The sequence below is a fragment of the Malurus melanocephalus genome, unplaced genomic scaffold (genome assembly GCF_030028575.1).
Source record: "Malurus melanocephalus ecotype Western Australia unplaced genomic scaffold, MMel_1.1 scaffold_198, whole genome shotgun sequence".
NCBI classification, from domain to species: Eukaryota; Metazoa; Chordata; class Aves; order Passeriformes; family Maluridae; genus Malurus; species Malurus melanocephalus.
The window spans coordinates 246,092-260,008 of NW_026623430.1; the positions used below are offsets into that span (position 1 = coordinate 246,092).

Genomic DNA, 13,917 nt, shown 5'->3' on the forward strand with positions numbered 1-13,917 from the left:
TTTTTTTTTTTTTTTTTTTTTTTCTATTTGTAATAGAGGAACGCTGTGCTTAGAAGTATGTGTCTGAAAGTTGTGTGCTTTTTCTGTGTTCTTGGGATGCCTTGAACCATTTCCCAGCTGGGACCTGAAGTGTATAGGAATCTGCATGGTAGGACAAAAAGCAGACACCCCTGTTTGTAGGGAGTCTCGTGATGTTTGGTAGTGCTCCTTGGAGCCATACAGAAGCCCAAGGGTCTCAGCTCTTCTAACGTTTAAAAAAAGCAGAAAACACAGCAGCTACTGCTGTGGTCTTTTATCTAGGACAGTAAAGAGGAAAGTAAAGGAAGCATGATTATAAAACCAACTGAATATAGCTCATGTGGTCATCAATAAGCATCAGAAACTTTTGACTGCTTGCTTGACTCAGGATTTCTGAGTTTGCATGTGGAATACTATTAGCACCTTGTTCTATTGGATCTCCTCTCTGCTGTAATAATTTCATGGTCTTAGACTAATTTGCTAGTGATTTTTGCAAGTTTAGTATAAAATATGCATTGAATTCTATATTAAATATAGAAAAATGCTTGGACACTGTTATCACTTAATTTCTTATACTTTCTCAATCGCTTATACTGTTATCACTTAATTTCTGCTCTTGATATTTCTGATTAGCTGAGTAATTTGAATAAAAAATTATTTTAAAATTGGATTAGATACAATTGTTTACTCCTGTTACTATTCAAAGATTTCCTTATACTGAAAGGCAGCAAGGCTGGTGAAGGGTCTGGAACACAAGTTGTGTGAGGAGCAGCTGAGGGAGCTGGGGTTGTTTTAGCCTGGAGAGGAGGAGGCTCAGGGGTGGCCTCACCACTCTCTACAAGTGCCTGAAAGGAGGCTGTAGCCAGGTGGGGTTGATCTCTTCTCCCAGGCAACCACTTACATGACAAGAGGACACAGCCTTCAGCGTGCCAGGAGAGGTTTAGGTTACACATTAGGAGCAATTTCTCCACAGAAAGAGTGATTGGGCATTGGAATGGTCTGCCCATGGAGGTGATGGAGTCCCCATTCCTGGAGGTGTTTAAGAAAAGAGTGAACTCAGCGCCATGGTCTAGCTGACATGATGGTATTCAATAATAGGTTGGACTCTATGATCTCAGAGGTTTTTTCCAACCTAGCTGATTCAGTGAAAGTAGTGTCATTTAAGCTTTAAGAACTACTGATTTAATGTCCTTCATAATAATTAAAAAGAAATCACATTTTCTTTGCTACTGTTTAGTGGGGTTTAGTTCGCTTTGTGGCTTGTTTATTGTTTGTTTGTTTTCATGTTTGTTTTCCCCCTGACTTCCCAGCAAAACCACATTTTTTTATATGTTAAAATTACTCTGAATGTGGCTTCTGTGTAGATCCTAATGCTTGTTGGAAGGCTGCAGCAGTTCTTCAAAATCAGAAGAATATTTTTCATTTTGTTTCTGCTTCAAAAGCAGTACGTCATACCTGGTTCACAATGTATACAGATTGTAGCTTTTCAGGTAGCAAGCAAGGCATTTCCAGGAGACGGTGTCTTTTTTTTGAGGACACATGAAAAAAGTACACACTTTTTATAGTCTTTCCCACTAGATACATAAAAGTTCAGGGTACTAAGTGCATAAGGTGATAGCATGCTTTGAGCTGTAGTACTTTTTTTTTTTTTTTTACTAAGTAGTCCAATTGGGACAGTGCTTACTGTTTACCTTTTAACTTAATTTGGAGCTGAAAGTTAACCTATTTTTAGCACTTGTATTGAACAAAGACTTGGATACTGATGCAAAATCATTTGAGTTTCAATTATATGGTATATGGTTTAGGTTTTGTGTTACCTTTCTTCAGAAAGTGAATATGGTCATGCACTGAAGTGCACCATAATCCAGTTAGTTACTATTTGTTTGCATGCAGTGGGGTCACTTTCGGTTTTTTAACTACTTACACTAGTAACCCAATTTGTTTAGAGAATGACTGTGGTTTTTTCAAGTGTTTAAAAAAAATCTTGTTCCTCTTTTCTTTTTTCACATTTTTTTTGTTAATTGTTCAATTTTGTTTGGAAATTCAAGAAGCACAGCATTTTATAAGCTGTGTACAGCCCATGAAAGACACTTAATTGAAATTTTTCTGCTTTTAAGAAGGAACATTTTGCATAAGGTGCGAATGATCTTGAATTAATCTTTGTTGCAATTTGGTTTGTAATGTTTAGATTTGACATTAAAAAGAATTTCTTGTCAGTCATTGGAACTGGCTACCCAGGGAAGTGGGAGACTTGCCATCCCTGGAGGTATGTAAAAGCCATGTAGATATGGCACTTAGGGAGTAGTGGTGGATTTGGCAATGTTAGGTTACTGGTTGGGTGCGTTGAACATAGATGTCTTTTCCAGTTTAAATGCTTCTCTGTTTCTAAAAGTCTAGTAGACATACCTGCACTCTCATTATATTTGCCTGTTGAATAGGCCTAGCTACCAATACGTTGGGTTTGGCTTGCTAGTCCCTAATTTTATGTTAGGTGGTTTCAATAGGTTTCATCCTAGTCTGGGCTACGGTTTATGTCCATATGCTTTCTTGGTCTTTATCTTTTGCTGGTTTTTATTTTTCTCCCCTAACATTTTATGTAATTAACGCATAGGTTTATTTTGTAAAATAAMCAACACCAACTAACATTGGTGCTTCCAGTAATCAAATCATATTGGAATAAGAATACACTGGTGAAAAATAACAATTAATGTGTATTAGAAAATACAAGTGTGGGAAAGCTTTTAGCTGATATCTAGTTTTCACAGACTTTCTAAAATCTAATTGTGAAGAATGTCTTCCTCTCATTTGATTTTTTTTATAGAAAATTCTATATATTGCAGGTTAAATGAGTGTGTGTTGGAAGACTATTTTACTATGTAATTTGAAATAAAGAGCTGCATATGGTAAAASTTAATGTTGAAGCATGTATATGAGTCTTAGTATGCATAAAAATTGTATCAGTAACAATTATAGATATAGCAAGAGGCTGTTATTGTTTGAATAGTATAATTTCTGCTGCTGTATGTTGCATTGCATACTGTTTTAATATTGATTGTGGGTGTTCGTTATTCTTCAAAATTCTGTATGGCTAAAATTTTGTTYATCCAAGAGAACTGTTTGCTGTGGTTTTGTCATTCAGGTAACAGTGAGTAACTTGCAGGGAATTCTCACTAAGAGTTTTCTTTGTAATTGTCTTTGAATATGCTCAGTATAGTGGTTTGTTTTTTTTTTTTTTTTTTTCTCCCCTGTTTCTAAGGCTGATAAAGAGTTTGTGTGGTCTCTTTGGAAACATCTCCAAGTGTCAAATCCAGATGTTACTCAAGCTGTCAGCTTGGTTGTGGAAAGGTGAGTTTCAAGATTTAACATGATACTAAAACCAAAAGCAATCAACCTCCCCTTCTGATACCATATTCTTTTTCTTTCTAGTTGAGAACTGTGTAGAATTCTAAAAATGTGTTGAAAAAGTTTAATTTTGAAATTTTGTCAAGAGTGCCTAGGATGCATTGCAAGTTTTCTTTTATCTGGCGAAAGCTGAAGCGTACTTTAAAGTCTGTTCTCACTGAGATTGCTATGCTGCAGTTGAATACAATTTTTAAATTATAAATATGTTTTATAATTATATATTTATTATAATAAACAATTATTTTGTTTTCCTGTAGACTGACCAGGAGGAGGTAAATGACTTTCTCCAGCRTCATAAATTGTTGGATAACTCTTACATGTACAAATTATGTTTATCTGAATTCTTARGGAGGTAAAAAAAAAACCCCTAAGACTTGGTAAGTGGAGAGATAACTATCATAGGATCATAGAATAAGCTGAGTTGGAAGGGGTCATTGAGGATGATTGAGTCTTACTCCTTGCCCTGCATGGGACAGTCCAAGAATCTTACCATGTGCCTGACAGCATTGTCCAAATGCYTCTTGAGCTCTGTCAGACTGGTGCTGTGACCACTTCCCTGGGGATCCTGCTCCAGTGCCCAACACCTCTCTCRGAGGAGAACTTTTACCTAACTGTCAAAGCTTCCTTCTCCATTAACACAGACAAGTGGGATTCACTTCTGCAGCTTTTTTCTCTGAGGATAGTAATGACGATTTCTTCATGATACTTAACAATTCGATTCCCCTAAATGTTAGTTAATCATCACAGCATGCTGTTGGTTGTTTTGGAATGCTAATATTTATTAATTCAGTATTTTTGTAGGTCAAAGATAAGGAGAATGTGAAGGAATTAATTGTCAGAATTGAAACAATTATATTAGGGTGCCATGAGTTCCCTCTTTTAAAATGAAAAAGTGTGTTTTTTTAAAAAGAAAAGAAAGGAATTTTAACTTTTTAAAATGACATGCCAGTTTTACTTGGGAAGTTTGTTACAGATTCATGAGAGGTCTTGGTCTCTTTGGGTTTCCATTCAGTGCTTTGATCTTAGAAGGCATGTTTTGTTGTTCACATCTTTACTTTCTGGATTTCATCTGTACATGTTCTTTCACTTGTGAAAATATAGCATTCATTTCTTTAGCTGGGAGTCCATTTCACAAAATCATGGAATTGTTAGGGCTAGAWGGGGCCCCTGGAGATCATCTAGTGCAGCCCTTCTGCCAAGGTAGGGTCACATAGAGGAGGTTACACAGGAATGTGTCCAGGTGGGTTTTGAGTGTCTCGAGAGASGGAGACTCCACAACCTCCCCAGGCAGCCTGTTCAGTGCTCTGCCACCCTCAGTGTAAAGAAGTTCTTTCACATGTTGAGGTGGGACTTCTTGTGTTTTTAGTTCATGGTCACTGCTCCTCATCCTGTCATTGGACAGCACTGGTAAAAGCCTGGCACCATCCTCCTGACACCTGCCTTCGAGATATTTCTATGTATTGATGAAGTCAATACCTCTCAGTCACTTTTTGCTGTAGCATTGTCCCATGTTCTTCCTAGCATAAAACAATGAAAATTTTTGTCCAAAACCACAGTGCAGTCATGTAACTAGAACTAACATTATAAAGAATTCATACACAGAGGAAGAAATTGATGATGCAAGGACATACAGGTTATTTTTAGGCAGCTGTTATTGGGGAGTTCGCATCTGGTCACCAATGATGATATCAAGTAACTACTTGATACTGGCTTTATACGGGGACACAACTGCAGAGAGTAGTAGCTTGGCTATTAAGACAATACATTGTTTTTACTAATGCTTGCTTGTTTGATTTGGGAAATAGTTTTAATATATGATGAAGACTGAGGCACAGATTTATAGCATCCTTCATTTGTGTTGAAATGCAAAATTGTAATGATTTGTTTAATAATAAAATCTGGCCATGTTTTCATGGGGACAGTAGTAATAGAATTCAGCTCCCTTCATAAAACTAAAAAAAGAAAGAACTGCTTAAAGTATATGAAATTTGATATATGTAAACACACATGTATTAAGCACAATTATATTAAAATCATTAAAAAACTTCAGTGTCCTAACAACATTTTGTAGACAGCTGAACAATATGGATAATTGTAGTTCTTTTGCATGAAGCTTAAGAAGACAGAATCAGGTGTTCAGGCTTATTAACATTCTTTATTCATGTTGCATTTAAAGATAATCAYGATATTAGGATGAATTGAAGCATAGAGATTTTAGATAGTATGCATTTAAATAATGGTCAATAAATAAATTATTTGTAGCTCTTGAATTGTGTGCCTGTATAAGATATAGTCTCTCTTCTTTGTTTATTATTCTTCATGTCTGAATATTTTTATGCTTCATAGTTGTCCCTTGCTTTAAATGATTTTATGCTTTATTTAGAACAGAAATTGGTAATTTTGTGTGTTATCCTCATTGATTCAATGAATATGGGGCTCTCAGATACCATCTTGATACATAGAAGCATGATAATAAACTGACATTTTTTTGTGTTTTACTCTGTATAGGAGCCAATGATTCATGCTTTTATGCAAAACTCTGCCAACGTACTTCTGTTAACATGCTTGTCTAGTTATTTTATGTCCTTTACTCTTTTAGAATTACACTAATGCTTTAGAACACCTTTGTGAACTCAAGGCTATACATGTATATCACAGCTTTCCCATACTTCTCTGAATTGTGGAATTAAGAAAGAAGAAATTGCTTCCACAGCATTTTTTAGGGGTTATCATTACTCCTGAGAATCCTGAGACAGGTTTGGATAAAACCCATTCAGTATATAGGAGTTTTATTAAACTCAACTTTGAACTTTAGGGTTGCCTTGATTTGACAGATGGAGCAGTAGTATGTATTTTTCACTTTAATTGATGTAGCTTCATCTCTTTTGCCTGAGGATGGTCTAATTGCCGCTTTGGAAATAGTTTCTAGCCCAGCTTTACCTGTGAAGCTTCTGCACACCAAATTACAGTCCCATATCSTAATTTTTCTTGTTATTATTTTCCATAATGATTTCCTAAGTAGCTTCAGTTTCATAATTGTACCTCTTCACACTCTCATTCTTTCAGAAAAGTTTATGTCTTATTCTCTGCTTTATAATCTTTTAATGCTAGTATCAGCTAAATCTTAATTCCTGTACACTGATTAGCTTTCCAGGGAATCTGCTATCTAGGACTGCTGCTGTCCAGAAAATTACAGGACAAGAGATTTTCTGGCTTTGCTAACCTAGGAAAAAGACATGAGTTTAAAGAGTTTAAGAGGTGGGATGACCAAATAACAGTTGTAAGCAAAATGATTCCTGAAGCATGTCTTGGGAGGATCTTTTCGACTTGCAGCCCATTTTTCTATATTTTACACAGTTGTATCAGATGAGCTGGAAATTGAAAATTTACACTAAAATCTGATGCAGTTTTAGTCTTAGTGACTTCTTTCTCTTCTCATCTATATTAGGAACAACAGAGACCCAGTCATATCCAAGTTCTTAATATTTTCTATCTTCCTTGGTCTTATTGTGAGATTTTGAGATAGACACAAACAGAATGGAATGGATTTAAACTCTTTTTTTTTTCTTCTTGTGACATGGATACCACCAGTGTTTTGCATAGCTTAATTTTTTAGTGTGTTCTTTCCACTAAAAATTCTATAATGGAGAAACTTTCAGTCCTCACCAATTCTTTATTAGAAACTACCTGAGGTTCTAAGTCAGGTATGTAGTGGAAGCAGACAGAATCTGAGAAAACATAGGCATGTGTATCTTGGATCGTRTATGTATGAAGATTCAAATAATATTTTCCAGTGGATTTCAGTCATTAAATTGATGAAACAGTCAGGCTTTCTTCACAAGATTATAGTGGCAAGAATAAAAAGATGCAGGACAAAATGTTCGCTTAGAACCTTACTATATGCGCCACATGTTTGTGATAAAGGAAATACATATTAGGAGGAATTGAATGGGCAGTACTAGCTTCTCAGTAAGATAATTTATATTTATAGCATTAGACAATTCCTGATAGTATCTTGTTCCAAACAAACCAGGAAAATGTAAAAGACATAATTTGGGGGATGTAGGGAGAAATTACTGGTACCTTGCCGTTATTTGTCTGTTATTTTCAAATGCTTTCATGGTCCCAAAATAGAGGTTTTTTCTGCCCTAAAATTGTAAAAATGTAGCTTGTATATTTTTATAGCTATGTTGCTGATTCCTGTAATATACCAATGATACTATACTTTTCAGCAGTCTTTGCAGTTCTTGCTGGATAACTGTAACTATATTCCCAATTTAATATTCAGATATAAACAAAAAATTATCTTTACTGTGCAAATGAGAAATGCCTTTGGGATATGTAAAAGCCTCCAGGTATTTTCAAACAAGTCATTGTAAAACTACTACTCATGTTAGTGTAGTTTCCAGCTATTTTAAATACTATTGATCTCAGTATTATGTAAAGAGTATGCTATTTCTAGTTCACTGCCTTTTAAAAGATTTTTTTTGTGTGATTTAAAAAAAAGGGGCTAGAAAATAGCTCTTACTAGGTAAATTCATGTGTAAACTGAAATGGGGTTCAGATGAGAGTATCAAAGGTTTTGAAATAGTTTTGCAAACTTCAGAGCTCTGCTTTGAGACTCTTYCTTCTATAGTACATGAAATCTTGTCTGTTGACAAGTCAACAGACTAATTTTCCTCTTGGGCTTCTAGCTGACTCTTTTCCTTTCTTTTGGAATGAGGATGTAGAAGGATCCATTAATTATCAAACTGTGGCGGTGATACAAAACTTGGTAGATATATGTAGGGATTATATTATGCTAGATGATACCCTTACAGACACTTAGCTATGGCAAGTTTACACAGGTTTTTTTCACGTTTAAATTTCAAGTGTGCTGTGTACTGCCATTCTTAACAGAGGGAAAGAATGAATTTATATTTTTAATTTCAGGCCTCTTTAAGAAACAGTGGCAATGTGAATGTTAGTGCCAGTGATTGAGAGTTATGTTGTTGTTCTTCCTGAGGAGTTACATCTGTCTAAAGGTGAACAGATGGACCAAAATATGGCTGAGGAGCAAGACAGCAAAAATAACCAAAGAATTTTTGGAAGGGTAATTGCAGGAGCTTATGCTGTGGTTTGCAGCATCCTGTGAATAGCAAATTGTGGWAGAAGCATAAACAGGTTGACTTAGATTCATCACTGATTGACAATATGTAGATGTAGTAAAAATGGCAAGTACTTTTTATGTGAAAGGGTAAGTGAATGAGCTGTATGAATGAATGCTGTAGATTGCCTGTGTTAATTGAAAAAATCAGTATCTTGCATCTTTCAAAGGAGTGATAAATATTGTGAAGAACCTTTCTTAAAACACACTTAGTATTAAATTAACAGAAAACACAATGACCAGAGGACAAGGATGTAAACAAGAATGTAAGCCATTACCATTTTGTCACTGAATTTAAAATACAGTGGACTGCCCAGTTACTATCACTCAGTAWAGTGGACAGAATAATAGAGCATAARAGTACAACCTTTCTGGCTAAGGTCAAATAATTGTGATTTTCTATAGTTAATGAAAGTTTAATATCCTGTTTCATTAAAAATTCTCAGAACGTTGAACATAAGTCAACATTCCATGGAGAAGACGGTATTATGCAGTTTGCATGTGTGCATATCTGCATATCGGAGCACAAAATATTGACATGATAATTGCAGTCAAGCCTGATTGAACAGTGGCCTCTGGGAATTCAGCTGGTGTTGTACCAACTGGATGGCTGCTCAGGACACAGTTTGAAATGCAAGGTGCAAGTTAGCACTTTATTCAGCACAGGCAGGCATCATTTAAAAATCCTTGGGGGAAACCCTGGTGATGTGCAGATGTTAAAGCAGTCTGTTCTGAAGTGCTGATATTTTGAACACTATAGAAGACTTGCGTATTTTAGATGAAAAAATGTTTGCAAAATTATTGGGAAAAAATGTCATTATTTGTGTACTACTGTAGTGTAAAATGTATGTTGCTTAAAATAAGACATCATCATAGGATTAAAATGAGAGGCTTATTCCTTAATACATCATCTAATGAATTAAATCAATCAAGTTAGAGATGCAAGAAAATTTATGGTTTTGTAATGATGCCTTTTCATTTTGATACATATGTAAGACAGAATCGGCTCTGTAGATAATTTACTGAGGAAACAATTTAATTTAACATTTGAAATTAGAGCTTAAATTATTTTTGTAAAGAAACAAAAATAAGTATATATAATTTTTAATAGAAAAGTACAAAATGTGTTAAATTCATTTAAATTCTTTTTTGGTCCATGCTATCTGGATCTTTTTAAAGTAGTGTTTGTAAGTATTAAAAGAAAAAATATATATATATATTAATTGCAATTCATCATGAAATACAAGGATCTTCTAAAATCTTAGATGAAATTAAACTCCTGATTAAATGAGAACTATTTAACTATTTTTAGTTATTTTATTTTTTTATCAGTTCTTAATATGTGGAAAGRCAGTAAAGTTTCTACTTGGAAGATTAAGGCAAAGGGTCTGTTTCTGCTAACCACTGACTGTGCAATCAGGGGGACGCGACTGTACACAGTAATTACAATATTGTTACCATATTTACCATAACATTGACAGTCTGTGCTCTACAACTTCACTTTGCACATGGGTGATTAATTATCTATTTAATATGAACAGAGAATGTGTGTAAAATACTTGGAAGTTGCAGGACAGGGAGATCCAGTAATCAAATTAAAGCTGCATTACACAAACTGATATTTTATAGCCTTTCTAGTTCTGCAGTCCTTTAGAATCAATGAAGTGTTTTTCAAAATTAACAATATTTTTAGAAGCAGTTTCTGTTAGAGGTATACTGTTAAAATGCAGCTTTACTGTTTTGCCACATTGTCCAAAGTTTACAGTGTAATCTTAACTTGCTATTTAAGGGCAAATTTGTAGATATATTTTTGGTTTTAGGATGTTTTGGTGTTTTTTTTGTTTATTGTTGTTTTGCTTTCGTTTGTTTTTTTTTTATATTTTTTTTTACTTCTCAAATAAAAGAATAGCACTTCGTAAAACTGAAAGGATGTATTCTGTGAAACATGTAAACAGCAAATTCAGTTTATCAGTTGAATTTATTTTCATTTAATTGATGTACAARTGACATAATTATATATGACTCCAAGTTATCTTTTCTTGACAAACGAAAGTGTCTTAAGTGCTTGTTTGATTAAGACCTGAGGTACAATACAGGATTCCTCTTGGCTCATACTGTTTTTGCTGAAGATTTTAGGATACTGTTTTTAGAAACTTGCACACACTTCTGTTTTTTTTAAAATATTAAGGTTGCTGCTGTTTTTGTACCTCATTTGTAGATAAATGTTTCCTCATAGTCTAATGTTTCATTTTTGGCAAGCCATTAAAACATCAAGAATGTTGTCTTGTATAATGAGTAGAGCATAATATAGGAAGAAAATCATAACAGAGGAACTGTGGCAAGCTTAAGAATATTTTCTCAGTTTCTTCATTTTTGTGAGAAGCTGAATCTCGATAATCTTTGTAGCTAAATGCATCTGTGTTAAACATTTAAAATAGGTAGTACTCAAGGGAAAACTGATTGGAGCTTAAAACTTGTACAAATTGACAGCCTTTCTTCACTCCATTTTTCATCCTAAAGAAGTCTGCAAATATTCTTAGCTCACATCATTATTGCTCATCAGTGATTCTAATTAGCTAAACAGGAGTTTGTCTCAGTCATTGATCATCATCAGCTTCTTGACAGTGCCTGAATTTTTTCCCCCCATATTCCAGTGGATTTTTAAAAATACATTTTAAATACATAACARCTCAATGAATAAAGTTGTTTGAATTTTTTTTTTTTCAAAATTTGTTACTCTTTTAAAAAATAATTCCTATCAAGTCTCATTTTAAGGTGTGACAGAAGGTCCAAATATGATATGTAAGTTCCAGTCAGATTAACTACTTTGGGTATCTCTGGGGAGCCATCCTGTAACAAGCATGGGAAAACATCCTATGCCATCAGGAGAAACTGCTGATAAAGTTGCATATGAGGTTGCAATTTATGCTTTAGGCTTCTGACAACTTCCATTGTGTGCCTAACTTCTAATTATTAGAACATTTTTCTTTAGCTGTGGTGGTTACTTGTGAAACTGTTTTTGTGGACATTAGCACAGCAYGTGGTATCTAGAGTGCCTGAAAGAAAACATCAAAAAGGCAAAAAAAATTAAATTTGTTAAAATTTTTCTCACTCGCAATGATGATGATAGATCTGTGTTTGTAAACTATGTTCTTTGATATCTTTGTTTTACAAAGCACTGGATAGAAAGAAAATGCTGCATTTAATTAGAAATGCACTTTGAACTGTTGGCTAGTGTGCACCTCTGTTACAGGTACATTTTTCTAATAGTCATCTGGGGTTTTTTTCTCTCCTGTCCCATATTTTCTTCTATGAACCCCTTTTGAGAGCATGTCCTAATGTCAGAGGGTTCCACAGATTCTCAGCTACCAATAATAAATTAGAATTAGGTGTGCATACTTCAGAACAGTTTGTTCTTTTACTTGGCTCTTGGTTTCCTTATTCACATTTTTCCTGTTGTCTCCTTAAAAGAAATTTAAAAAATTACACACACCCCCCAAATGTAAAATTATTTATAGAAAATCTACTTAGCTTACCAGGTTTTCAGGTCAATTAATGCATTAGAAAACAAGTTTAATAATAATTTTCATGTGATAATTGCATAGTTGAGTTGGAGGCTAGCTAATTATACATTTTTTGTGCCTTGATTGTGTCTTGTTTTATGAAAGGCTGTAAAAGAGGAGATGATGATTGGAGTTGGCAATATTGTGGGTCATAGACATAAGGTCAGGATACTTCTGAGGGCTGGAGGCAGTGCTATTCAGTGGTTCATGGGCCTTGTGTTTGTGTGTGTTATTAATGGTATGATTTTTTCTGTATCTGCACCTCACTCTTCTAAGTAYTTTGTAGTAAAGACCTGCTTTTTTTGTTTTCTGAAGCTGTTGGGATATTAGATCAACTAGTTGTATGTGTGTTTAATTTTAAATTTTTAGGTTGTCTAGTTGTAATTAAGACCTGAGGAAACTTTTAATGTAACATWTCTTACAGTTTAGACATAGATCAGTATAGGTCTATCACTTCCTTAGATTATGATGTAGCATGCTAATGGGAGACTCATACCTTCCTCCCCAAATATTTGAGGTTTGTTTAGTGCAACTATTGTCTTTTGGAAAGAGTGATTGTTGATAGCCATTTAGAAACCCACAGCAAAATAATTATGTATGAAGAAGCATTAATATTTCTATATTGGAACAGTTTTTGTTTCATTTAAGCTGGGGAATAATGTCTGGTATTTGTCATGAACCGTATGTCTCCTTCAGGACCATGGATAAATTTTTGGGTTAAGTATTATATAAATAAACTATTCAGACATTTTTGCTTAATAACTCCTGTTCTTTGAGGTTGTCTAATGTCTTCTAGAACAAAGTTTTGTGTACTCACAAGAAAGTTTTTTACCATTTTTTAAAACATGGCTGACAATATGACTTTGGTTAGCTAGATATGTGTTATAAACAAGGTAAATCACTGCATAACTTTTGGAATGCACCAAATAATTTCATATTTGCATGATTTTCTGTAATTGCAGCCTACGTAGTTTTATTCATGTAGGTGGTCAGAGATAAACTGTTAAAATTKTCTGTACTATTTCTTTTACTGCTTATGTATTCCTAGCAACTTATCATGACAATTGCTTGATTCTCATTGCAGGTGATCAGATGCTTTGAGGTCACTRTCTGATGTTCATTTTTCTGTTATGTTTCTGTCTCAGTTAAAATGTTACATACCTTTCAGAAACCAACTGTCTTTTAGAATACTAGTTGAATATTCATTATCTGACTTTTCTCATTACAGTGTTATTTTCTTTATGGAGTAGATTTTTTTTTTAATGCTATACATCTGTCCAAGACTGCTTCCCATGCTTTCTTATTTTTCCTAAGATAAATGTAACTTAAATGCATACCTTTTCAGGTAGGTTTTTCTTAGTTCTCTCCAAGTCCTACAGCRTATCAGTGCTGCTATAATTGCAATAAGAGTGAGCTGTTTAGAGTTACAATGCCTTGAGACCTGAATTTCCAAAATCCTCACTTTAAATTCCATGTAATTTTTCTTTAATTCTTAGTTTTCACAAGATTAGACTAGGTATTTTAGCAGTCATAAAACTTTATTAAAAACCCACATATTGAATGGCCTGTTATTACAGTGTAGTTTAATCTTTAAAATCGCTGGTAACATTAGACTACACAGTAATATCTAACAGTGGAGAAAAGTAATTCTCCATGTATTTACTATCCTTATTGGCTGCTGTTAGAAAATACTTTGGCAGATTAAGCCTTTTGTGTACAGCTGGATATTTTCATCCACTTTAAATCACATTTACAGACTCGTGTACTGGTTTTTCATTCCCTTCCAGC

At 34.2% G+C, this 13,917-nt stretch overlaps 1 protein-coding gene across 4 annotated transcripts in view; it reads left to right on the plus strand.

The window, feature by feature from the left end:
* CNTLN (centlein) overlaps nucleotides 1-13,917 on the plus strand; it is a 180,488-nt gene that overhangs the window by 13,287 nt on the left and 153,284 nt on the right. For 3 of the 4 annotated variants that reach the window (XM_057373456.1, XM_057373457.1, XM_057373458.1), the window contains exon 2: nucleotides 3,275-3,363. In XM_057373456.1, coding sequence (XP_057229439.1) covers nucleotides 3,275-3,363 — 89 coding nt within the window. Of the gene's footprint in view, nucleotides 1-3,274; nucleotides 3,364-3,677; nucleotides 3,798-13,917 lie in introns of those variants that run through there. The other variant, XM_057373459.1, reaches the window with a different exon arrangement.